General features: G+C 45.6%; 1 protein-coding gene across 1 annotated transcript; it reads right to left on the reverse strand.

Annotated features, from left to right (window-relative positions):
- Window positions 1–2,044: 2,044 nt before the first annotated feature.
- FOXO4 (forkhead box O4) lies at window positions 2,045–26,719 on the reverse strand. Its single transcript, XM_044306221.1, has 3 exons — window positions 26,025–26,719; window positions 5,177–6,217; window positions 2,045–5,059 (listed from the first exon to the last, which is right to left on the reverse strand). Exons 1-2 carry the CDS (start codon window positions 26,424–26,426, stop codon window positions 5,183–5,185), a joined length of 1,437 nt encoding a protein of 478 aa, XP_044162156.1. The 5' UTR covers window positions 26,427–26,719; the 3' UTR covers window positions 2,045–5,059; window positions 5,177–5,182.
- Window positions 26,720–27,262: the final 543 nt, after the last annotated feature.

The following is a 27,262-nucleotide window of genomic DNA, read 5'->3' on the forward strand; positions in this document are numbered from 1 at the left end:
GGGGTTCTGCTGGAGAGAGGCTCAGCGACCAGCTGATAATGGCAAGTGAGTAGAAATGAAGCCTTACATGCTGCTGAAATGATTGGTCTGTGTATTATATGAATCTCCAGTCGGGAGGGCTGCTGTTTGTAGTCGTGTACCACCTATAGGCTCATTAGAGACCACCTCATTCAGAATGAACCTGTCGCAGCTAAGCACCTCGAGTCCCACTTCGTGCACCAGTGGCAAACAGCTGATTGGGCCAGGGAGAACCGTTGCAGGGGAGTAGTATTTTTGTGAAAGCCATTTAGGAATAGCCATTAGCTTAATACATGGACAGCTCAAGTTTACCAGCACGGGAACTGCTCATGCAGAGTACACTGGTTCTGACTCATACCTTTCCCCTAGTGATCCATTTCTTCATTCTGGAAAAAAGTACTTTAAATCCATATTCAAATGAGCAGTGAAGTGCACCAAGGGCACATCTGAGCCACTCGGTGTACTCTTTGTCCTCTACCACAGTGTTCCTCAATGCCAGTCCTCGGGGCCTATCTGCCAGTTATGATTTGAGAATATCCCACAGAATGAATACCTGTGGTAAGTCCTGCTGAATACTAAGAAAATCCTGAAAACATGAAAGGCAGATGGGCCCTGACGAATGGAGTAGAGGTATACTGCTCTGCCAGAGCGTCCTTGGGACGCAGAAGAGCAAAGGTGCCCAGAGCGGCTTGGGAAAACCCCCAGTGCACTTTATTTAATATTTTTTTTCCCAGAATGAAGCAGCAGATGGCTAAGTGAAATGTATCATTACATTAAGCTGAGCTAGCCCTACAAGGCACAGCCCTGGTTTAGGGTCCATTCACACATCAGTAAGTGCTTTGCGGATCCGCAAAACACTGACACCGGCCATGTGCACATGGCCGGCACTAATTGCTATTGCAGTTCAGGGCCGCAGAACGGAAGTGCGGATGCGAACAGCACACTGTGTGTTGTCCGCATCTTTTCTGGGCCCAATGAAAATGAATGGGTCCACACCCATTCCGCATCACTGCGGAACGGATCCGAACCATTCATTACAGTGAATTTTCTGGTGACAGGCTCCCTTTAATTTTGGAGCCGTTAAGCCAAGACTGATAACATGAAGACCATGTATACACCAAGTATGGCATACAGTGTGCACGGAGAGTCATTTCTACAAAGGGTATAGGATGCAAGCCCCACTCGTCTCAGGAGGACCTGCTGGTTTATAGATAATAACTAATTATAGCTACCTTTACTCTTTTGAAGAATCAACTTGCATTTATAGTTTTAATGGTCAACACCAACAGCACAATCTGCTACTTTTTTCTGAGCCGTCAGTATAGAATTTTGTTATAAAACTTTCCTATTAAACTCATTGGGGGCATTTATCATTCACCCCACGCCACTTCTCAGTTGAAAAAAGTTGCAAACAAATTTTATTGCAAGTCGCATATCTATTCCCTCCTCGCCACTTTCCCAAAAAGGGGGCAACACATTTATCCTCCTTTACGCCAGTTTTCTGGCGTAAATAAAGGCAGAAGTCTACAGCAGCTTCAACCTTAAGGTGCACGGACTGCTGAAGACGTGCCTAATATATATTATAAAATAGGTGCGTCTTCCAGCAGCGCAGGGGAGCTCACAGACCACTGTAATACACCAGCCTGTAATAAACCCCCGTAGTGTTTTCACAAAATTATTTTCAAACACTATATTCCTTTTGAATGTTTTAAATTCTCATGTACATTCTATTATGCTGTGATAGGTGGTACCAGGGTGAGAAACCCCCAGATTCCTAAGGGATTAGTGCCTTCTGACACGTCAGATTTGACATTTCAAAAAACAGGCCATGGGGACATGGCTGCAGTTTTTCCCACTGACCCAAAGGAGGAGTTAGTTTTGGTCCAAGCTATCCATGAAGCAAAAGCCAGAAATGCATGATGGTTATGGAGCTTGCAGTGCAGATTAATGCAGCCAGATCCCCAAACAGATCAGTGACTTATGACACGTTTTAGTGACAGTTAAGTTTAAAGTGTTCAGGTCACTTAAAAAAAAAAATAATAATAATAATTCAAGCGCTGAGACCCCCACCAATCAAGAGGTCTGTTCTACTCAGAGCGGAGTGCAGGCTCAGAGAGTCTATGAGTCCATACACCGCCAACCCCTCCTTCTCCAAGGACATCCAAACAGCTGATTACAGGTCTCAAAGCTCAGTATCTGGGCCCTCACCATGACATGAAAAATCAAGAGTTATTATTATTATTTTTTTTAAATGACTAACACTTTAAATGACCTATCAATACCCAAGGTAACATAATTCAACATCAAAGAAAGCAGTTTCCCGGAATCTAAAGATAAAAACTCCATAAAAGCTTACTTCTGTAAAAAAAAAAAAAAAAACTGCAGTGTTAAAATGGATGAAGGCTTGAAAACAATAAACTGCCTCGTTCTTTGTCACTACCTGTCTTTTCTTTAACCCTCAAAGTCTCTCCTCAGCTCAGTGGCTTTCACTATATGCGACACCCTTCATACATTAGAACTTCACACCCTTAGATCAATTTCTTGCATCTACATCTTTTAGCAGAACCTCCAGCATTTTCCAGATTAAAACATATACTTTGCTAATTTCAACAATCTTACTTTCAAGTGTAAAATATATGCAGTAAACTTAAGTCTTGTTACATCTATTTTTATAAAATATACTAAATTAGTTCAAAATTAAGTTGGATTACAAAAATGTGTTCAGTGAAAATGGTCACAAATCATGGGCACACCATTTTGCATATCTTTAGCATCACTGAAAACTATAATGTAGCATGAATGAATGAAGCCGGTAAACCTGAATCAGAGAGGACCTCATCTAACTACGGCCTTGCAGCTTCTGTTCATCACCTCCGATTGGTTCAGACATTTTAGTGTTAAACACGTAAAGTTCTTCGCTGCAGTGAAGCGAGGTGGGACTGTAATGATAGCTCATTAAACGTTCAGAAATGTTGCTGAAGAGTACGAAAATAATAAAAACAACTTAAAAAGCGAAACAGGCTGATCTGCTATAGCAATTAACAGTTTAACAGAGGGTGCTACTAGACTCAGGAAATAAATGTAGCATTGGATTGGACATTTTAAAGGGATAACCACTTAAATATGAGTACCCATAGTTTTAAAACATACATTAAAGCAAAAATATAAAAACAAAATAAAAAATAGGATCTTGGCATGAATATCATAGTATGTACTATAAAAGCATGACACCTGGAGTAAAGGAAATCTCTTGTGGTGTCAGGAGAGCCCTTTTCATTTCTTTGGGGTACATGTAAGGCAGTTCTGAATAGAAGGCGGCTTTTGAAAAAATAGATTTTTAATCTGGTATTGAAAAGAGTCAAATCCTGGGAGAACAACTATTGGCAATGTATATGTTGGAGCTCCCATAAAATAGGACAATACAAAAATAGCCCAATCTAGAGACCATGGAGCCAAACCATAAAGAAAATATCAATAATTAGTATCTATAAAAATATAACCATGTGGCTCATTTTAAATGTCTCTGGACTTAAAGGGGTTTTCTGAGACCCCTAAGCATAGGCCATCAGGTGCCTGACTACCGACACCCGCACCAATAAGCCGATTGGCTGAGCAGTGTATTTTGATAGTGGCTGTACATGGCATTGCAGCTCACTGTAGCTTTGTCCCATTCAAGTGCACAGAATTTAGTAGCAATACCAGGCAATACAAAAGTACGAAGGCTGTAAACAATGAAGCGGGTGCATTAGTGCTCGATCGAGGTGCCGGAATTCATTCCCCCACTTATCAGATATTGATGACTTTAAGAAATAAAATACGGTATTTACAGTATGTGTCACGCGTGTAATATTGATGACAATATCTTTTTGGTGGGGGTCAAACTCCCGACACCCTTGCTAATCAGCTGTCTGAAGAGGTCACGTTACTCCGTGAGCACCCCAGCCTCTTCCTAGGCCAGTGATGTCATGTTCACTGGTCACATGGCCTCAGAACAGCTCAGTTCATTCAAGTGAATGGGGTTGAGCTGCAATACTAAGCACAGCTGCTGTTTATGGATGGTGCTGTGGTTGAGCACTGTTCAAACAGCCGAACAGCAGAGGTGCCTGGTGTCGGACACCCAGCAATCAGGTACCGGTGACCTATCCTGAGGACAGCTCATTAATATTAAACACCTTGAAAACCCATTTGAAATGGGTCAAGCTAAATGGCTAAGCAAAGACAATCACGCTAAAGATAATGCTGTAATAAAGGTATATGGTGACTGGACAATTTGACCCTTTTTTTTCCACATCTGCATCTTTAGTGTTTTAAAAGGGTACAAAGTACCCTCTTTCTGAGAACTACAAAATGAGTATAAAAATTATATATTTTTTAAAATTACAATTATTAATTTCTTACTTATATTCATATTGTTAGGCTAGATTACATTTGGGTTGGTGCCTGCACCTCAGCTGTATACAGCTCAATACAACCTATATGCAAAGTTTTACATATAGCGTACAATAGGAGGGTAACTGCTAGAGAACTGTACAGTCCATGAGAAACTATTCTTAACTTGATATGGCCAAAAACTCGGGGACCAGGGTCATAGTTCTGAAATACCTATTCATTTTCAATAACCTGTTCAGTTACTCTCTCTGACAAATTGTCAAGTTGGTTTATCTTAGAGAAGAATACACAAAATCCCACTATACATCCACAACCATTTGCAAACATATGTTTATGCTGCATTATGATATCAGTTTCTGGTAATTCTATTCTTGCACATATATTACCCATATGGCAGGCAATGCATTATGCACGCTCAGGAACCGCAGGGTGGAGTATGTTCTCAATGCATAGCATATGCAATGCATGTCAGCTTTGTCTCTAGTTGAGCCCAGGTATACATGTGTATAGTGCTATACTGAGGCATTATATAGTGCTATTGGCTGGAGAACTCAGTCAAAGGTCTTGCCAAGTCCACACACTGTATCCATGACGCCAATACTCTTCACTGGATCCATAAAAAATAAAAATAAAGCGAAGCCTCCCACTGCATCTGCACAAAGAAAGAAACAAACGAGTTAAGCAAATGTGATATAATGAACTAGTTAGTAACCACATCAACTCACTTCGCGGTGCAGCCAAAGCTGCAAAACTTCATGTACTACTATACCTCTCCTTAACTGGGTACCCAGCTATGGTTGTTGTTCTGGTTGGTGCCAGGATGTATGGGCTCAAAGTTGAAATCAAGACCACCTTCATCCATCAACTCATTGTTAATTATGTATTCCATGTCACATTCCAAATTTTCAAGGATCATGTCCATGTCCAAATCTGTGGGAAGACGATCTGAAGTTGCACCAAAGGAATTTGGTTTAGGGGATGGCATAGAAGTGGCTGGAGGAGGCCCCATCATTGATAGAACATTAGGAGGCACCAAAGCATTGAGAGAAATAGTTGGTTGCTCAGGTGTCCTACCTTTACTCTGACCACCCAACATAAGTAGATTTTGTCCTCCGCTCTGTCCCAGGACAGGATCAACCTGCGTCATCATAACATTACTAGGCGGAGGAGAATCAGAAGTTAAAAGGGCTTCCAGAGTCTGAGGTCGTTGAAAGAGTCCAGAAGGACCCCGCACAGGAGAAGCATCAGGTGGACCAAACAGAGAGTTACCAAAAGACAGAGTTTGAGGTGAATGTATTGAGAAATTGGGGGCTCCTTGTAGTGGTGCTCCTGAAGACAACATGGTTAAGCTATCAATAAGCTCCAATTCCTCAGAGACAGTAGGGGGTACACTGTTTGAGAAGCTAAGTGAAGAGTGCAGCTCTTCATCAGCAACATCATCAGGTTCTGTCAAAATAGGGGATAGGCGAACACTAATATTACTAGCATTGGAACCTGTTCGTGGCCGAAAACTGGTCCACACATCAGTATCATCTCCACTGCGTGAAGAAGGACTGCCAGGCCATTTTGGGGGTTGTGAACCAGGGCTTCCTGCAGTTGATTCTCCAGGACCTTGGGCTTTTTTCTTAGAAACTTTACTTCGCACTTTTGCCAGCTTACTGCTGTTGTCCATGGATGCAGCTCTTCTACGTGGTGCTTTACCACTTTTTCCACCTTCTGGGTTCAACATCCACCAAGAGCTTTTACCAGTTGCTTCATTGTGAACCTTAATAAACTTGCTGTGCAGAGACAGGTTATGACGGATTGAATTCTGCAATAAGGAAAAAGCACAACAAATTACTGGAGGGAACAGGGGTGGATTGTAGCTGTTTGCAAAAAAGCAACACAATGTGGAAAAACATTATAATCATGAAAAACATTATGACTAGCTTTGGCTTTTAAAACGTGGTGCATTAAGAGATTTTCTGCCCAAAACATTTAAAAAAATTAAATGATACAATGATGCCAGCATTTATTTCTTTGCAACTAAGAGTTATATAAAGGTTTTTTTCTATTAAGTAAATCAGAATTAACAGACTTTGAAAAGTGTTGCAACCTCTAACTTTTTTATTGTCATCTCTACCTTAAAGAGCACCTACAGACAGGACTAACCCTATTAAACACACTGTTGCTAGTAGACGATCGGGATGGAGACCCGATCATTATTATTTTCCCTTATAACATGGTTATAGGGAAAATAATAGCATTCTTAATACAGAATGTCTTCATCTTTGCTGGGCACAGGAAAAGGACCTGTGGTGGCGTCATTACGGTTATCACATGGTCCGTCCCATGATCCATCACCATGGTCAAAGATCATGTGATGGACCATGTGATGAGGGCAGTGACGTCATCAAAAAGGTCCTATTCCTCAAAGAAGAAGACAGAAGAGAAGCAGGGCTGCACAAACAAGTGGATTAAGGTGAGTTACATTATTTATTTATTTTAAACCCCTCCAGCCCCATTGTACTAAGCATTCTGTATTAGGAATGCTATTATTTTCCCTTATAGCCATGTTATAAGGGAAAATAATACAATCTACACAGCACCTAACCCAAACTTCTGTGAAGAAGTCCGGGTTTGGGTACCAAACATGCCAATTTTTCTCACGCGCATGCAAAACGCATTACAATGCTTTGCACTCACGCGGAAAAATAGCGCATGTTCCTGCAGCGCACCCGCATCTTTTCCGGCAATGCCTGTGTGAAACTAGTCTAACAGATTCACAATATATATATTTTATTGTCAGGATACTGGAGTTCAGCTCCCATTCTTACCTCTCAGATGCTGTGGTTGCTATTAATGCAGCATCTGATGGGTTAAATGACTGGGATCAGAGTCATCTACAATTCCAATCATTGCAGCGGTGTGTCAGCTGCATTACACAGCCTGCACCCAATGTGTATGGAGCTGTATGAGCTGCTTACATGCAAAAGGCAGTCATTTTGCATTAAAGGGTTAATGGTTTTACTTTTTTTTCTTTTTACTGGGCCCTAGATTGGCTGTCATGGCAACTGCTCAACACTCCACAACCTCATCGTGGGGCGGTAATTGGTAGTCCCATACAGTCCCTTCTGTCTAAGCGCTGAAGTCGGCTGTCTATTGACTGTGGCACTGCAGGGGGGTGCCAACCATGTAATAATGCCGACACTCGCTGCCTGCTCCATAGTTCCCCACTTCACCTGCACATGTAAGCTCAGCTTTTATGTTGGCCACAGTGGGGATGCGCCCATTGACGGCACATCACACTTCCGGTACAGCGGGGAACACAAGTGGCAGAGATGGGGGCTTGGCCCTGGACTTGAGGAACTTGTGACATGTACGTTTTTTATTTATTTTTTTACTAATGTGACACCGCATTTACAGTCTCAGAGAACTCCTTTATAATTTGTCGAATTTTATCAAAAGGTGCTATGCCTGGTGTCTTGATCCTCCAGTGTAGATTCGGATGTGTTGAATCTGGGGACTTTAGAAGAGCAGGAGAGGAGGAATGGGTGCAGTGCTACAAGGGATCCCGGACAATTCTGTCATTATGGAGGGATAGCCACCCGTACAAAGCACTAGCCGTGACACAGAATGGGATGAAGAAACTATTTGTGGATTACCCACATGAGTGATGAGAACACTTATAGACATGCAATTTTGTGACCAAAAAGTCCCGGGGTGATGAATTAACTTGCAGTTACAGCAGTCAAAATCCTAGTAGTATAGCTACACCGATTTTGGGTAAGTATCACAGTGTAGCATGTGGAATGAATGGGGTGACATCAGGACTCGAATGTTTGCTATGACCACCACACATAAATTGCAAAAAAATCCAGCACAGTTAGATTTTTTGCAATTCACATGCTGATGTGCTGTGGCCCCATTCATTCCTATGGCAGCCCTGTTACACCGAGATAACTGGGAGCATGTGTCACACCCAAAATCGCCGTGTAGCTGTCCCCTTAGTAGGTGTGACAGTGTTGTTGTTGACTAACGCATACACATGGCAGGTGTGTGCAAAACCCTGCAAGTGCACTACAGGTCGGTATAGGCCTGTAGGAACTCCGTGTCACACCGGAGCAATATTTCCAGGGAGAATACCTCCACAGCACATGTATTCCAGCTAGTTTTAGCCCTTTAGTATACACATGTACTGGCAATGTGTATCTGTACTTTTAGGACACATGACCATCATTTGCATCAGAGTCCACTCGGAATTTACTGTGGATCGCAATAAACCCATTCATTTCTACAGGTCCGCAGAAAAAAAAAAAAAAAAGTCCATTCTGCAAATTATAGAACATGTCCTATTCTGGTCTGCATTGAGGACGAGAATAGCCATTTCTATTAATGGGAGAGAGAAAAATGCACAAAGCATGTGCTCATGAGCCCTATCCAGCTTACAAGGAGGCAACGGGACCGTCCATTTAAACTCTTTGGTGCAGGTCCATAAGAACCCTTTCTGCCATAGGACTAGAGTATGCAAAGACTGGGTAAGTATACAGCATATCGATCTAGTAACAGGAAGGCAATACGCACACGGAGGTAGTCATTCTTGGGCAAAACATGGCTACTGGCTGTGTGTGTTCCGCATTTTGCTGAACAGAATGTCCGACCCATAACAGAACAGTTCTATCCTTGTCCATAATACGGACAAGAATAGGATATGTCCTATTTATTTTTATTTTTTTAAGGTGACGTGGAACGGACATACGGATGATGACAGCACACGGTTGAAGTGAATGTGTCTGCATCCAACCCTGCAAAAAATGCACATCGATGCGGACAAAAAATACGTTTGTGAGCATGAGCCCTAAATCAGAGCAATTAGCAGTATTCACCTGTAAGATTTTATGACCACTTCATTTGTCCACTAATCACCAATTTCTCTAACCACTACTCTATTGTGAAGGATATATCCCAACGACTTAGCACTTAACATGTACTATTAACCTATAGGATGATTTAGCAGCCCCCTTTTATGCTTTGGGTCTCCGATTGCATTTTTAATGACAAGTCTCTGCCACACCACCCATAATATAAGGCATTGCATAATTCAAAGAGGGATGGACAATAGGAGGATGTAGATGTTATCGATGCTCCGCATGAGTCTGACATTACTCCCCTGTTTAGCGGCTACCGTATGTCATGTATATAAGTAACCATAAAGCATTTATCTTACCCCTCAGAGGACATGGCACTGATGCGTCTCTGCTCATAGATCTGCTATGCAGCCCAGGCGCGCTACTTCTGAGCAACAAAATGGCTGTCTAAGCACTTTTGGTCGGCCTCGAGTGCACGTTCCAGGCACTGAAAGCACCTCCGACTGTATAGTAATATGTGACATGGGGCATACGTTTCACAGCCATTTAGGAGTTTGAATGCGACAGTAGCAGATCTGCTGCTTGCAAAGTTATTCTGTCTGTGATGGGAGCGCAACCAAACGGAACGCATTCTGGAACATTCAGTTCCCTTTAGTTCAGTCCCCCATTGACAATGAATGGGGACAAAACAGTTTTCCCCCACTATTGAGATCCTAAGACTGATCTCAATAGCGGAATTGAAAACACTAGTGTTAAGTAGCCTTAAGGGTTATGCAAGGCTATTAAATGCCCCCTATATGCCCGGTTCCCTCACACTGAATATACTTACCTCGCTCCCCACGCCACTCCTGGTCCCCATACTGCCGCTGCCGCTGCGTCCTGTGCGTGGATGAAAACATCCGGTGTCGGGGGGGAGCAGCCAATAACAGGCGGTGATGGGGGACGAGCCTCCCTAGCACCCCTCCCCACCTGCCATTGGCTGCTTATCCCCCCCTTCCCCTCTACACCGGATGTTTTGATCTGTGCGCAGGGAGAAGCGCCAACGGCAGTATGGGAACCAGGAGCGGCGTGGGGAAGGCAAGTATATTCAGTGTGAGGGACCCGGGTGTATGTGGGGCATTTTATAGTCTCTGATAACCCTTTTAAAATCCACTTCTGTTTACACTGCTGACTACAACGCTCCCTGAATCTTGCGCTGGGATGTAAACAAAGGGTGCGGGTCACAGATTGCACTTGTGCTGGAGTCGTCAAAATACACTCAGATCATCATCTGACGACATACAATGCAGAAAGTCGACTGCAGGTGTCATTTTCTTGATGTAACTGGAGAACCTCTAAGGTATGACAATTGACACTCACCTACACTTATTAGATCACTACTGCGCTCTCAGCTCATGACGCCGAAGTGCATAGATGCCGACCCCATTACGCGTAAGAAATAAACTTTTTTGAAGGGATTCCCTAAATCCTTCCTAAAGGAACATGTCAACCACATATAACATACCAAGAGAGGTCCTACTAATCCCCAAACAGAACAACATACACATAGATCAAACACCGTGTGTTACAACATACACCAATCAAGGACCAAGATCAAAAAATAATTAATACATTCTGGCAGATTTTAATTCATCATTACCTAGAAGTATTCACAAAAAAAGTATTATGGCATAGAGATAACCTGGAAACGTAGAAGAATCCCTGATAAAATTCAACACTGGCCCTTTAACGCAAACCACAAACCAATTAGAGGGATATCCATTACAGGCACATTTCCATGCTTGGGATGTGTGTAATATGGCAATTTCACAAAAAGCCCCAGCATTCACCTACCTCACAACTGGTCCAAGCAACTTTGTCATGAATCTAAAAAAGTGTCCTTGTGGCTTGGGCTATGTAGGAGACCACACAAAGAAAAAAAAAAAACAGAGCCTCACAACACAAGTCAAACAAACGGGAAAAACAGACAACCCCTGTAGAACACATCACAAGAGCTAAACATTCAATATGCCAATTGAGATACCAAGTCAAAGACTGGATAACACCACCCCAACAAGGGGGCAACAGACTCAACGTACTGAAAGGCAGGGAGACCAGGAAACTCAATAAGCCAACATGGTTTTACATAACATCACAAGGGATTATTTCTCGTCTCACTCCGTTTAGGGTTGTATTGATCTAGTGCAGGGATGGCCAACCTGCGGCTGCTGCAAAACTACAACTCCCAGCATGCCCAGACTGCCTACAGCAGGGCATGGTGGGAATTGTAGTTTTACAACAGCTGGAGAGCCGCAGGTTGGCCATCCCTGATCAAGCTTTGGACCTTTATCAAGCTGAAATGACAGATGTAATGACGGGCAAGTATACAGTACCAGACAAAAGTCTGAACACATCCTTTGCTCACTGCATTGTAATGCGTATATGCCATCCTGAAAAATTTCAATTTACAAAAATAAAAAATGTTAATACAAAAGTCTGAACACATCCTTATATTCCAGTTTTTTCTTATTTTCTATTGAAAAAAATGAAGGAACACATAGAATTAGGCCCCATTCACTCGTCCGCAATTTCGGTCCGCATTTTTCGGAACCGAATTGCGGACCCATTCATTGCGATGTTGTGGCCCGGCTCCGTAAATGTGGAACGCACATTGCCGTGCCCGTGTTTTGCGGATCCGCAAAACACGCTACGGACGCTTGAAGCAGTAAGCAGTAAACAAACAAAAAAATTAAACCAAACTTGGTTTTACATTTTAGACTTTTTACATTTAGGCTTTGTTGACAGCTTTGCACACTCTTCGTACTCTCTCAATTAGCCTGGAATCATTTTCCAACCAGGGCTGTGGAGTCTGTACACCACAATATTATCACACTTTGACTCCAGCTGGTAATACACTGGCAGATACAGCAGGCGATTGTCGGGAGAGAAGTGTTTCTTCCCGACAATCATCTGCTTGCAAGAGGAGACTGCTGGTATTACATGCAGCGATCTGCTCCAGAGTATGGGGGGGGGGGGGGGGGGTATGTGATGGCTAATGCCATCGTTGTTCCCAATACTGACTAGTTGTGTAATTACAATCTACTGCCGGCAAACATCATGTTCTGCCGCCAACAATCCTGAAAGAGTTCCCAGATGTGCTAAGCACTTGTTGGCTGCTTTCCCTTGCAATCCAACTGATCCCGACCCACCTCAACTGGGTTAAGTCAGAGTGATTGTGAACGCCATGCCATCTCACGCAGAGGATGTCTAAATGAAACCTTCACATGGATGGGGAGAAAGCCATCAACCACTGGCTGGTCAGCAGGGCCATCCCAACAGGAGGACAGGGTTTCCCAGAGCTCATGAACATGAGACCCTCGTCGGCTCCAAGTCACATGTTTACCAACTTTCGGATCATGGAGATTCAAGGTTTATTTAGTAGACATTAGCATCAGGCATGTACAAACATTGCACATCATTTTTCCGTGTTATGTGTGTGACGTTTTGCTTGAAACTTGATTTTAGACACAAACATTTATGTTTTTGTTTGTTTTTTACAAAACATTACAATTTACAATCATGTGCACCTTTGTATCAAAGTTCTGGTTAAGAAAATAAATTGGTATTAGGATATGTCATAAATGTCCAACAGGTACGGATTTGTTGCAGACAAATTCTTAATATTATTAGTATATATGCTAATAATGTGCTTGAAAAACAGAGGGATTGGCCTAGCCCCTCAGGGCACCGCCCTGAAATCTTGCCCTCCATAGGAACCTATCTGCAGCAGCCTCAGACCGAGGCAGCCGCACACTGCATCCACCTCCCCCGATCCCTACTAGAGGGAGCCGTTACATGCCAGGTTTTTGAGCTCCCAGGTTTTTTTTTTTTACAATGGAACTCCATGGTGATGGAGGTCACAGCATGGCATTTGTTGTGCATGTTGATCGTATTACAAAAAAACAGCCTTACGTACCCAATCCACCACTTCAGTTGTTCTGTTCCATTAGATGAGCAGATCAACAGAAATAAATAGTGGTGATGTGAACAGGGCCTAAGAGATGGGGATTTATGCAGGGGACCATTACTGGTCTAAATAACATCAAGCTATTATAGCAAAGTTATAATGTCCAGTCCAATATGGCCGATCTACAATCTTCCCTGTACTTTACCATTTGGCTATAATAGCCTTTCTGCATTCACTACATACTGCACCAAATACATGCGCGTGATTTGTGTAGAGCAGCGTGTGATGTATACGTGTGTGGGATGTATGTAGAGCAGCGTGTGGGATGTATACGTGTGTGGTAGCGCTGCACGATATGGGAATTTTGTGCGATTGCGATTAGGGCCGTAAAAACTTCGATAACGATATGTGATGCGATATTTTAAGGGAATTGTGCTAGAGGTCTATTTGCTTGGATTTTCCCATATGAGCCGCTGAAGCGGCTGGGCATGACATAGTTGGGGCGGATCTGTGCTATGACACATAGGGCCATGAGGGGGGCCAGCATAAGACATATAGCATCTTATGCTGGTCCCCTCATGGCCCTATGTGTTCTAAACTGCGCACATAACTGGATTTGTGTGTAAAATATTTTACTAGTGTGTAAAACAAGCTCTCTCCTATTGATAACATGGCCAGCCTCTGTACTCACTGTCACGATGAATGCACTGCAGCGAGCGGCCCGGCCGGCGCGGGACTGACGTCACTTAGTAACGCTCCTGCTTCCTGAAAACCTGCCAACCGGCCAGCTCGCTGCAGTGCATTTATAGTGACAGTGAGTACAGAGGCTGGCCATGTTATCAATACGAGAGAGCTTGTTTTACACACTAGTAAAATACTTTACACACAAATCCAGTTATGTGCGCGGGGCCCCTTCATATATAATAGCGGCATTTTCGCCATATCGCATTTGCCGATTATCGCGATTCGATTCATTTTGCGATATATCATGCAGCCCTAGTGTGTGGGATGCATGTAGAGCAGCGTGTGGGATGCATGTAGAGCAGCGTGTGGGATGCATGTAGAGCAGCGTGTGGGATGCATGTAGAGCAGCGTGTGGGATGTATACATGTGTGGGATGTATGTAGAGCAGCGTTGGATGTATACATGTGTGGGATGTATGTAGAGCAGCGTGGGATGTATACATGTGTGGGATGTATGTAAAGCAGCGTGTGATGTATACATGTGTGGGATGTATGTAAAGCAGCGTGTGATGTATGTAGCAGCGCGTGATAATCACACACTGCACTACATACATCACACACATGGTTACGTTACATGCTGCTGTCACCTCGTTCTGCATCCATCTTCATGTCCAGGTCCAGTCTTTAGCTCCATCGCCGCCAAGGCCCTTGGGCAGCACACCCGGCATTCCATATTCAAGTACCCCCGGGAGCCAGCCACTCCTCCTTCCAGCGCCTGCCAACTTCCCCTGATGCAGGACCTGTATCGCTCCTGCGCCTGCCCAAACTAACCAATAGAAAACCTCCATGCTGTCCGGAGCTTTGCTATTGGTAATTGCAGGCACAGGCAGCATTGCTGCGCTGCCTGTGCAGTTCACAGAGCGCCCTGCGCTGATGAAAAGCAGGGTAAAGTCTAAGACGTTTATGACGCTTGTACAGGCGTTATTGCGACCTCTGCCTGTAACTGTACATACGGCCATGGCTTCAAGTCCAAATGTTGCATGTATATTTTCCAGGAGATACATTCACTGGGACATAACAGGAAAAATGCACCAATGATGCAGCCGATAGACAAGCACTTCCAACAATAAGTTGTGCATATATGATAAGAGATAAAATGACAAATGTCATCTTGATTAGAAAGCTAGAGAGCTGTGAAGCTGGCCAGATCACCTCTGCTGGATCCACACTTCCCAAGCGGTCTCCTGCTGCAACCAGAAGCCAAAGAGCCATCGCTATGATCTCTTAGTATGGACTGTACAGGTCAGAGACGCTTCAGCAAAGTGAAAAGAAAAAGTGATCCAGCACCGGGACAATACATACGGTGGACATCTCCTCCCTCCTACTCCAATTCGGCTGACATGTTTCGAACACTGCGGTTCTTAATCATAGCCATAGGCTATGTCAACCGAATTGGAGTAGGAGGGAGATTTCCACTGCATGTATTGCCCCAGGTATATGTGAAAAATAAAGACATTGCAACGACAGAATTGTTCCGGTGCTGGATCACTTTCTTTTGATTTTTATGTATGCCGGAGTTTGCCTTGGCTTGTACCGCGCACGGAGGACATGAGGGGAGCTGACTGTTTTTCTACTGAGATTCTGCTTGGAAGCTATTAATTGGCTAATGCAATGTATTGGTCATTGTTCCCATCACAACTTTTCACGGACTTGTCCTTTCACATTCTCCAAAATGTAATCCATGTAAACCGTACACTAGATCAGTGATGGTGAACCTATGGCACGGGTGCCAGAGGCGGCACTCTGAGCTCTCTCTGTGGGCATCCGCGCCTTGGAAAAAAGTCTATGGCGTACCAATATGCTTTAGACTTTTCCTGCCATTAATCCGCACAGGACGCACTGTGAACAGCACAGGCAGCGCATTGTATGTAGGCTATTAAGCTATTATAGCTAAATGATAAAGTACATGGAAGATATACTATACTTGGTATTGAGGTTAAATTGCCGTGTTGGTACTTTGCGATAAATAAGTGGGTATTTGGTTGCAGTTTGGGCACTCGGTCTCTAAAAGGTTCACCATCACTGCACTAGATGGTCGGAGACCTAATTTTATTTTTTGTAGAAGAGACATGCAGATGATATGGCAGGCTGCGCCATGAGTTCATGATGCCCCCTATAGTAAAAACTCCCCAAGAGTGATCCCATTTTCCCAATGGGGCTCATAATCTAAGTTCCCTATCAGTATGTCTTTGGAGTGTGGGAGGAAACCGACGTAAACACGGAGAGAACCCAGGATTCCAACGCTGCAAGGCACCAGTGCTAACCACTGAGCCACCGTGCTGATATTGTGTGTGATATATTTATAAAGCCGATTGTTAATTTGTTACGGATGCATTGATACCCATTATAACATTTTTACATTTATTTCAGTTTTACACAATAAGGCGACCGTATGTGTTTTGCGGTCCGCCCCAAACAAAAAACAAACGGATGAGATCCATATATCATCCGTAATTTTTTTTTTTGCGGATCCATTGTAACAATGCCTAAAACACACAAGAAGAGGACATGTTCTATTTATTTATTTGCGGGGGGACAGACATACTGATGCGGACAGAAATGAATGGATCTGCATACTATCCGCCCAAAACAAAAAAAACAGAACGGACACGGAAACAAACAACATTCGTGTGCATGTGGCCTAAAACGCATTTAAAAAAATGTTATATATATTATATATTTTTGTGTCTCCAATTCCTGAAAGCCATATTTATTTTTTATTTTTCTGCCGACCTTCTTGTGTAGGGGCTCATTTTTTGCGGGAAGAGTTTTGGCACAGTTATTTTTTTATGGTGTTCATCTGAGGTGGTAGGTCATGATATTTTTACAGACGCAGTGAAATCAAATAAGTCTATTTTTATTCAATTTATTTAATTTTTTAAATTAAAAATCGCTTGACGAAGAAAGAAGACTATAACAGCTACGCGATCAAGGGGATGAGGTGAGTAATTTTTTAACCTTAAAGGGACATTTTACTTAGCATTCTGTATTAAAGAATGCTATTTTCTATTATAACCATGTTATAATGGAAAATAAAGTGAATGGACCTCCACATCATCTCCTTAGCAACCAGCCATGAAAATCAGTGATTTTTACGCAGCCTCATTCACTTCTATGGGACCAGGGCTGCGTGAAAAATGCAGAATATAGAACATGCTGTATTTTTCACGCATTGCAGAACTGATGCGTGAAGAAAAACGCTCATGTACACAGACACATTGAAATAAATGGGTCAGGATTCAGTGCGGGTGCTATGCGTTCATGTCACGCATTGCACCCACGCGGAAAACTCGCTCGTGTGAAAGGGGCCTAAACACTGGCAGATCTACTCTCTTCCCTCCAGGGAATCCTGGAAATTGTCAGGGCCGGGCTAAATGTCCACTCCTGTCAATCTAGTGGCAGGTGGGCACTTCTTCACCTGCAGGGACGGACCCCCACAGGTGAAGAAGTCCCGCTGATGAGATGATTAGATCCAGTCATCTCTAGTTCCATACGATCATCTTAAAGGGAATGTGTCATCAAAAAAGACCTATGATTTAAACCATGTTTTTACGTTTAATATATTTTTACAGAATTTTTGATGGTTATTTTTAATTTTCCATGTCACTATAGATATTTAAAGGGAACCTGTTACCTGCAAAACGCATATTAAACCGACCACAGTACCTTACAGTATCCCCCAGTGTGTTGCTAATCATGTTTTTCTTTATACTTGTTAAAAACGCTGTTTTAATGTCGGTTGGCGCCGTCTGCAAGTCAGGCTTGAAGTCAAGGGGGCATCGACCTACTTGCTTCAAGTAAAGCTAAGCCCGCTCCTTACCCTTCCTCTCTACAATTAGATGGGCATGCTGCCGTGATCTCGCTCTTCTAGCACATGCGCGGTAGAAACCTAATAGGGCTGCACGATATATCGAAAAAATAATTGAATCACGATAATCGCCAAATGCGATATGGCCGACCCAAAAATGCTGCGATTATATATGAAGGGGCCCCGCACACATAACTGGCTTTGTGTGTAAGTATTTTACTACTGTCTGAAACAATCTCTCTCCTATTGATAAAATGGCCAGCCTCTGTACTCACTGTCACTATGAATGCACTGCATCGAGCGGGCCGGCCGGCGCGTGACTGACGTCACTTAGTCACGTTCCTGCTTCCTGAATTAAGTTGGAGGAGCGTTACTAAGTGACGTCAGTCACGCGCCGACCGGCCAGCTCACTGACCCTCGCTACCGTGCATTCATAGTGACAGTGAGTACAGAGGCTGGCCATGTTATCAATAGGAGAGAGCTTGTTTCAGACAGTAGTAAAATACTTTACACACAAAGACAGTTATGTGTGCAGTTTAGGACACATGAGGGGACACATAGGGCCATGAGGGGGACCAGCATAAGATGCTATATGTGTCGTAGCACACATCCCCCACATAACGGCGTCCTCCACAGATCCCCCATAACTATGTCATACCCAGCCGCGTCAGCGGCTCATATGGGAAAATCCAAGCAAATAGACCTCTAGCACAATTCCCTTAAAATATTGCATCGCATATCGTTATCGCAATTTTTAGGGCCCTAATCGCAATCGCACAAAATTCCCATATCGTGCAGCTCTAAAACCTAATAATTGGCGCCACTTTTTGTTCTGTACAGATCACTTCACTGCAGTTACTGCTTATCTATACACAGAGGTGATATCATTACAGGCAGGATTAGAATGACAGATAAGACAGGATCCACCATTCACAATAGGCGATTGTCAGAGCTCATCTATTCTTTCCTTGTACATTGACCTCTGCACAGGGCACAGAGCAGGCCTACAAAACTCTCCCATAGAAGTCAATGAGGTCCCTGCTGACCATTGTGTCTATAGGCCAATGTGGCTCCTGTGAAGTAATTTTCTTAATGCTTTTTAAATGCTGTCAAAAGCAGCTTAGGCAAGATGGCCGCCCCCATTATCATGTTCAGAAATAGAATGGAAAAAAAAAACAACAATCAGAAAATAAAAACAGATTAGGAAAAAAAAGAAGACATATTACCATCTGGTTTTAACTGGCAGATAACATTTTTGGTGACACATTCCCTTTAAGCACTCTGTAGGACGCTGAAGACAGACTCTCCTCAGCATCAGTGTTCCCATCTCAGACAATGGGGGCATATCTCTAGGATATATCTGATAGGTGCGAGTCCCAGAGGTGGGATTTGCACCTATCTCGTAAAAGCACCCGGCCACTTCTGTTGGCCCCATAAAAGTGAATGGAAACGGTGGCTGCACAAGCACAGTGCGCTCCCATAAATTTTTATGGGGATTTTGAAAATAGCAGAGCGCGCCGTTTACCTGCTTGCCGTCAACATTGCAGCGGCGATTACAGCTGCTTACCACTGCAATGTCCATGGCAAGCAGGTAAAGTCAAGAGGACATAGCGCTCGCACCAGCACTGGGTTTTCTTCAAACATGTAATCGCGGTGGTTCCTGGAGTCAGACCCCCTGCCGATCTGATATTGATGACTTATCCTGAGTATAGGTCATCAGTATAGGAAACTGAAAAACCCCTTTAAAGGGGTTGCCTGGGATTGGGGACATTGGTCTAATAGTACTAGACTGCCGTACACATTACAAACATGCATGTACTACTTTTTGCCCATATTTCTTAAGCCCCGTTTTCATCCAGTAAATTCTTGGCCGGAAGTGACAGTTTTCTTGGTCTCCGTGACATACATGGTCCCTGGCAGGCGAGCAAAGCCTCCTCTTCCGCTGCTCAGCGAGCCTGGTGACGTCATTGGCAGCCTAAGTAATTATGCAGAGTGGATGAAGGGGAGCTAACTAGGCCAGCCGACATATCGCTAAGCCCCTCCCCACCGGTGACGTCACCGGGCATGGAGCTTTATAATGAATGGAGGCAGATCACTATACTAGTTAGCATAGAAAACTCCTCCCATGTAATGTGCTAGAGGCATAAATATGTATGAGGGGGCGGGTGCAGGGACGCGATGTTAGAATGTAGAAACCAAGAGATGACACGCTGTGCTGGGACCCACAGTGCAGTGCGGCAGGAAGTGATTGCACAGATAAACAGATATGTAAACAATCTGTTGGGGACTGTAGGAGCCATGCTGCAGTATAAAAGCTACCTAAAAACATTGGGGAACATAGACTCGGCTAGTAACGGTGACTAAGCCGTAAAAAGAAAGAAAAAAAAAAAAAAAAGTTTGATCCCGGACAACAGCTTTAAAAGGAGTCTGTCAGCACGATTGGGCATAATGAACCAAGAACAGTACATGGGAGGCACTTACAGTTCTATTCTCCTGGCCAAGAAGTTGCTGCCGCACCAGCCATTGTGCCTGGTTCAATATGCTCCCTAATACATTTCCCAATGAGTGCAAGTAATTATCAGTAACCAATAAGACTTCAAAGCTTCTAACTGGTGAACAACTGTTACAAACAACAGAGGCTCACCCACTGCCCCCCGACTGCATTATCACCAGGTCCATGGTCCTGAACCCCAAGGGTATGTTCACATGTTGGATTTTTGACAGTGCCAAAATCCGCTGCGGTTTCTGCCGCTGTTTTTTATTTTCAATGCTGCGGTCCCATCCTCAGTTTAGTTCCAATGAGGTGCCAGAGGAGTCCACGCGGTAACCACGACAAGAATGGACATGTCCATTCTTGGCACTGTCTGGAAAACCTCATGAAAAAAAAAAAACTCAGTCACATGAACTGTGGCGTAGGCGCGCACCTTCCCATTATGGGAGGCAGTTTCAGTGCAGATAAGGCTACTTTCACACTAGCGTTCGGAGCGGGTCCGTCTGATGTTTCATCAGACGGATCCGCTCCTATAATGCAGACGTTTGCATCCGTTCAGAACGGATCCGTTTGCATTATAACTTAGAAAAATTTCTAAGTGTGAAAGTAGCCTGAGCGTCAATGGGGGACGGATCCGCTTGAAGATTGAGCCATATGGTGTCATCTTCAAGCGGATCCGTCCCCATTGACTTACATTATAAGTCTGGACGGATCCGCTCGCCTCCGCACGGCCAGGCGGACACCCGAACGCTGCTTGCAGCGTTCAGGTGTCCGCTCACTGAGCGGAGCGGAGGCTGAGCGCTGGCAGGCGGATGCATTCTCAGTGGATCCGCCTCAACTGAGAATGCATTAGGGCCAGACGGCTGCGTTCAGGGCCGCTTGTGAGAGCCTTCAAACGGAGCTCACGAGCGGACACCTGAACGCAGGTGTGAAAGTAGCCTAACGCAGTTTTCGGCACAGGACTGTAAATCTGCAGTACATCACTTTATGTGGCAGATTTCTGCCCTGGATTACACCGTAGGCAACCTAGAGGGTGAAACCTTCTACACATCAGCTTAAAAAAGTAGCAGCACTTACGCATCTATAGCAAAATGTGTCTATGGTGCTGGTGCCCACAGTGTTGGATACCAGTCTGTAGTATCCCCCAAATCATCAAGAATAAAAAAATAATAATAAAAAAATAGAACTGCAGCACTTGCCAGTCTTAAATTCATGCTGGTTTATTCACAAAAAATTGCGACGTTTAGTCCTCTCAGTCTTAGGCCTTATGCACATATTCCATTTTTTGGGGTCCACAAATTGCAGAACGGAACAGCCTTTTCTTGTCCGCAAAACGGACAAGAATACGACATGTTATATTTACTTTGCGGAGCCACGGAACAGAGCAACGGAACAGAGTGCTGTCCACATCTTTTGTGGCCCCACTGAAGTGAATGGGTCCGTACCCGAGCCGAAAAAAACTGCGGCTCGGATGCGGACCCAAACAACGGTCGTGTGCATGAGGCCTTAGGCCTTACATGCAAGTACACGATCGTTGTGTGTTTTGCGGTGCGCAAATCGCAGATGCGCAAAACATGGATGGCATCCGTGCGCATTCCGCAATTTGCGGAACGGCACGGACAGCCTTTAATGCAAAGTGCAGACAAGAATAGGACAGGTTATATATTTTTGGCGGACCACGGAACGGAGCAACGGATGCGGACAGCACACGGAGTGCTGTCCGCATCTTTTGCGGGCCCATTAAAGTGAATGGGTCCGCATACGAGCCGCCAAAACTGCGGCTCGGATGTGGACCAAAACAACAGCCGTGCGCATGAGGCCTTAAGCACAGTGCAGTTTTATTCTACACATCAGCAACACTGCCACACAGTCTGGTGCAGATTTTGGCCAGTGGACCGCAATGTCTGGCTTTACTCTTACCCCATGTTCACACGGCAAAATGTACAAGCCCATTTCCAAAAAAAGTCAGGACGCTGTGTAAAATGTAAACCAAAGCAGAAAGAATGCAATGATCTGCAGATCTCAGACACCCAGGTTTTATTCACAACAGATGAAAGATTTTACCATTTAATGAAAAAAATAATAACTATTCATTTACATTTTACACAGTGTCCCAACTTTTTCGGGAATTGGGGCTCTATACACTGAACTGCACTTCTAAGGATTCTTTCACACTTACGTTACTAGTACTCTGGGTCTGGCATTGCCAGATGTTACCGCAATGCCCGCCACCCCCATTCAATATAATGGGATTCAGCAGATTCAGCCGGCAGGGTGTTCTTTGCCAGAACTAGTAACACTAGTGTAAACTAGCCGAAGGCTACATGCACACGGCAGTGGAAAGAAAAAAGCTGCCCATTAAAAACTGAAACACTGTCAGTTTTTCATGGCCACTTTTCAACCATGTTGAAAAATGGCAATGAAAAAACAATATTTTTAATTTTTTTTTTAATAAAAACCCAACCACTGCAGTGTCCTCAGCAGTAATAATGACCCCCAGAGTGCTCCTCAGCAGTAATAATGACCCCCAGAGTGCTCCTCAGCAGTAATAATGACCCCCAGAGTGCTCCTCAGCAGTAATAATGACCCCCAGAGTGCTCCTCAGCAGTAATAATGACCCCCAGAGTGCTCCTCAGCAGTAATAATGACCCCCAGAGTGCTCCTCAGCAGTAATAATGACCCCCAGAGTGCTCCTCAGCAGTAATAATGACCCCCAGAGTGCTCCTCAGCAGTAATAATGACCCCCAGAGTGCTCCTCAGCAGTAATAATGACCCCCAGAGTGCTCCTCAGCAGTAATAATGACCCCCAGAGTGCTCCTCAGCAGTAATAATGACCCCCAGAGTGCTCCTCAGCAGTAATAATGACCCCCAGAGTGCTCCTCAGCAGTAATAATGACCCCCAGAGTGCTCCTCAGCAGTAATAATGACCCCCAGAGTGCTCCTCAGCAGTAATAATGACCCCCAGAGTGCTCCTCAGCAGTAATAATGACCCCCAGAGTGCTCCTCAGCAGTAATAATGACCACCAGAGTGCTCCTCAGCAGTAATAATGACCACCAGAGTGCTCCTCAGCAGTAATAATGACCCCCAGAGTGCTCCTCAGCAGTAATAATGACCCCCAGAGTGCTCCTCAGCAGTAATAATGACCCCCAGAGTGCTCCTCAGCAGTAATAATGACCACCAGAGTGCTCCTCAGCAGTAATAATGACCACCAGAGTGCTCCTCAGCAGTAATAATGACCCCCAGAGTGCTCCTCAGCAGTAATAATGACCCCCAGAGTGCTCCTCAGCAGTAATAATGACCCCCAGAGTGCTCCTCAGCAGTAACAATGACCCCCAGAGTGCTCCTCAGCAGTAATAATGTCCCCCAGAGAGCTCCTCAGCAGTAATAATGTCCCCCAGAGAGCTCTACGGACGTGTGAATGGACCCCAAGTTGGGAGAATTGGCTTCTACCCCTTTTTTTTTTTTTCACAGCGCAGCCTGCGATGTATCAGCAGGGAGGGAGGAGGGGCTGGAGGCCGGCAACTGCTGTTTCACTCACGGTGGGGCCCGTTGCAGTCCCTATACTCCATTACATCGGGCCCCGCTCACAGCAGTTTTCATATGTAAAGTCCATTCCTGTAATCTTCAAGCAGTGGCTCTGCTTTAAACTAGCGCAATCCTCTGTAACAGTACTCACTATCAAAGCAGTGGTCCGTCCGGCGCGTGACGTCACGCACTCGGTCATGCTCCTCCCACTTCATTAATAAAGCTGGCAGGAGCATGACTGACTGAGTGAGGTATGTTGCGCGCCGGCCGGACCGCTGCTTTGATAGTGAGTATTGTTACAGAAGAAAGCAGAGCTATTGCTGGAGCATTACATAAAAAGATTTTACATATAAAGACTGCTGTGAGCGGGGCCCGGGGGTGTAATGGGGGTCACTATTCATCTTATGCTGGTCACAGTATCATATGTGTCACAGTATATTGTCCCTGTGTGAATAGTGACCCCCCCCCCCCCATTACATAAGATGCTATATGTGTGTCATCCACAGATCCACCCCCACAACAGTGCTTCATCCACAGACCCCCATTAGTTCAAAACCCACCAAAAGCACGTCTTTGGTTCAAATTCTTTCTTCTTATTTCCTCCTCAAAAATGTAGGTGTGTCTTAGGCTACTTTCACACTAGTGTTGTTTGAATCCGGCGTTCAATTCCGACACCGGAACTGCCCGCCGGATCCGGAAAAACGTGTGAAAACTGATTACATTTGAATCCTGATCAGGATTTCAATCACAATGGAAAAATGCATTGGAAAAAACGGATCCGCCATTTATGGACTTTAACTTTTTTTTCCTATTTTTCGGGTTTAACATGCAAAAGCCGGATCCGTTTTGACTGAACACACGGCGCCGGATCCGGCGTTAATGCAAGTCAATGGGAAAAAAGCCTGGTCCGGCGTTCAGTCAAAGTGTTCAGGATTTTTGGCCGGAGGTAAAAATACAGCATGCTACGGTTTTCTGAAAAGCCTGATCAGTCAAAAAGACTGAACAGAAGACATCCTGATGCATCCTGAGGGACGGACTCTCCATTCAGAATGCATGGGGATAAAACTGATCAGTTCTTTTCCGGATTTGAGCCCCTAGGACGGAACTCAGCGCCGGAAAAGAAAAACGCTAGTGTGAAAGTAGCCTTATAAAGCGAAAAACACAGTAGTTATTTTCCCCATAGACCGCATCAGGAAAAAAAATACCAAAACTTAAATAATAGTGTGGATTTATGTGCCGTTTTGTTGAATTTCTTGTGGACTTTCTAAATACAAATCTGCTCCGTGTGCACGCTGCGTATTACGCGCCCCAAGGCCACCTGCACGCGCTGCGTATTACGCGCCCCAAGGCCACCTGCACGCGCTGCGTATTACGCGCCCCAAGGCCACCTGCACGCGCTGCGTATTACGCGCCCCAAGGCCACCTGCACGCGCTGCGTATTACGCGCCCCAAGGCCACCTGCACGCGCTGCGTATTACGCGCCCCAAGGCCACCTGCACGCGCTGCGTATTACGCGCCCCAAGGCCACCTGCACGCGCTGCGTATTACGCGCCCCAAGGCCACCTGCACGCGCTGCGTATTACGCGCCCCAAGGCCACCTGCACGCGCTGCGTATTACGCGCCCCAAGGCCACCTGCACGCGCTGCGTATTACGCGCCCCAAGGCCACCTGCACGCGCTGCGTATTACGCGCCCCAAGGCCACCTGCACGCGCTGCGTATTACACGCCCCAAGGCCACCTGCACGCGCTGCGTATTACGCGCCCCAAGGCCACCTGCACGCGCTGCGTATTACGCGCCCCAAGGCCACCTGCACGCACTGCGTTTTACGCACCCCAAGGCCACCTGCACGCACTGCGTTTTACGCACCCCAAGGCAACCTGCACGCGCTGCGTATTACGCACCCCAAGGCGACCTGCACGCGCTGCGTATTACGCACCCCAAGGCGACCTGCACGCGCTGCGTATTACGCACCCCAAGGCAACCTGCAAAGTGTATGACAGAAATGTCAGGAACAATTATTTTTTTTCCACTCTTGTGAAAATTGACCCCCGTGCAGATTTTGAAATCCGCGGTGCGTCAACTGTGCGATTTTTAGTGCGGATTTTGCCCTTTTCAATGGTAACATCAAATCCACAACAAAAATCCGCCAGTTACACGTGCAGTTTTCGGTGGGGATTTGGTGCAGAAACCCGGAAGGGAAATGAGTGTGGCACCTCCCCCTGGCACTGGGGAGCTGGGGGCCCGGGGCACCTCACCTTCCAGCCCGCGGAGCTGTTGCTGTCTCCCTTGTCTTTGAAGTAGGGGATCGTCTTCACCATCCACTCGTAGATCTGGGACAGGGTGAGGCGTTTGTCGGGGGAGCTCTCGATGGCCTGGGTGATGAGTTCTGCATAGGACTGGTTGCCCCAGGCGTTCCTCCGTGATCCCCCTTTCCTGGGAGTCACTCCTGCCCCCACCAGGCCGTCAGAGAGGCCTCTGTCCTCGGCAGGCACGAGAGAAGGGCCATCCGGGGGGTCTGCTCTGCCCTCCTCTGCGGGGGTGGCGGGCTGCACTACTGACAGCTCGGGCCTGGGAAGGGGCCATGTGCATGACCTAGGTCTGGACTGAGGCTCGAAGTCGGGATCAATGTCCACGGGAGTCGCGTCAGTTCCCTCCATGGCGGAGGCCTCGGGTGCTGGCGGGTCTTCAGCCGCTTCTCCTCCAGCTGTGCACACACCGGGGTCGTTCAGCCCGCACACGCCATGCTGCCTGCACGGACACGGTGAGCGCTCACTGCCGCCTTTCCTGCTGCTGAGGCGGTCTAGCCCCGCGCCGCGGCCGGAAGCCCCCCGTGCTCGCCCGTCCGGCTCTGGCACTCTCTATGCCGGTTCCGTGAAGTAAATGTCACTTTCCCTTTTGTTTTGGACACCACAAAACTTCTAGCTGACGTCTCTGTTTACCAGGGGCTGCAGAAAACCTACTACGCATGCGCCATGTGGCGTTACTCGGGACGCCGCTATGCAATATGGGTGTTGTAGTTTTTCAGATGGGGACAGCCATAAGTGTGTGCAGAGGCAGGACTTCAATTCCCAGCACAGCCTGAGGGTTTGTGGAATGATACCTCGTAGTTCTGGAGACAGAGGTGGACTACTTTTCCCGTGATTCCGTGCGGCGAGGTGTGATTAGATCGTGTGGAGTTATGTAAGAGTTCATCACTAGGAGCAGAACACACAGTGAGGCGGTTTGTAGCAGGAGACGCTGCGGTTGTAGTGAGCGCTTGTGTGTGACTGGAGCTTGCGGCTTCATCTTCAGCGCTCCCGGTGTACTGCCCTGTACACACGTGGCGGTTTGTGTCTTCTGTGCTGGATGAAAGCTACAGATTGAAGGTTACAGCGCGCCCTGCATCATTCTCAAGTGAAAGTACAAAGCGTTTTCACCTTTGTAACTGTGCCAACCACTAAATGATCTATAATAAGAGTGACATCACCTAGAATACTAGTGCCATACACTGCCC

This window comes from Bufo gargarizans, chromosome 9, assembly GCF_014858855.1.
Source record: "Bufo gargarizans isolate SCDJY-AF-19 chromosome 9, ASM1485885v1, whole genome shotgun sequence".
Classification (NCBI taxonomy): Eukaryota; Metazoa; Chordata; class Amphibia; order Anura; family Bufonidae; genus Bufo; species Bufo gargarizans.

Bases quoted from the DNA above. Each gene is read 5' to 3' on its own strand.
- FOXO4 (XM_044306221.1), bottom strand. From the start codon at position 26,426: ATGGAGGGAACTGACGCGACTCCCGTGGACATTGATCCCGACTTCGAG. The intron at 6,218-26,024 runs GTGAGGTGCCCC...TCCTTATTGCAG, and splicing joins ACAGCTCCGCGGGCTGGAAG to AATTCAATCCGTCATAACCT.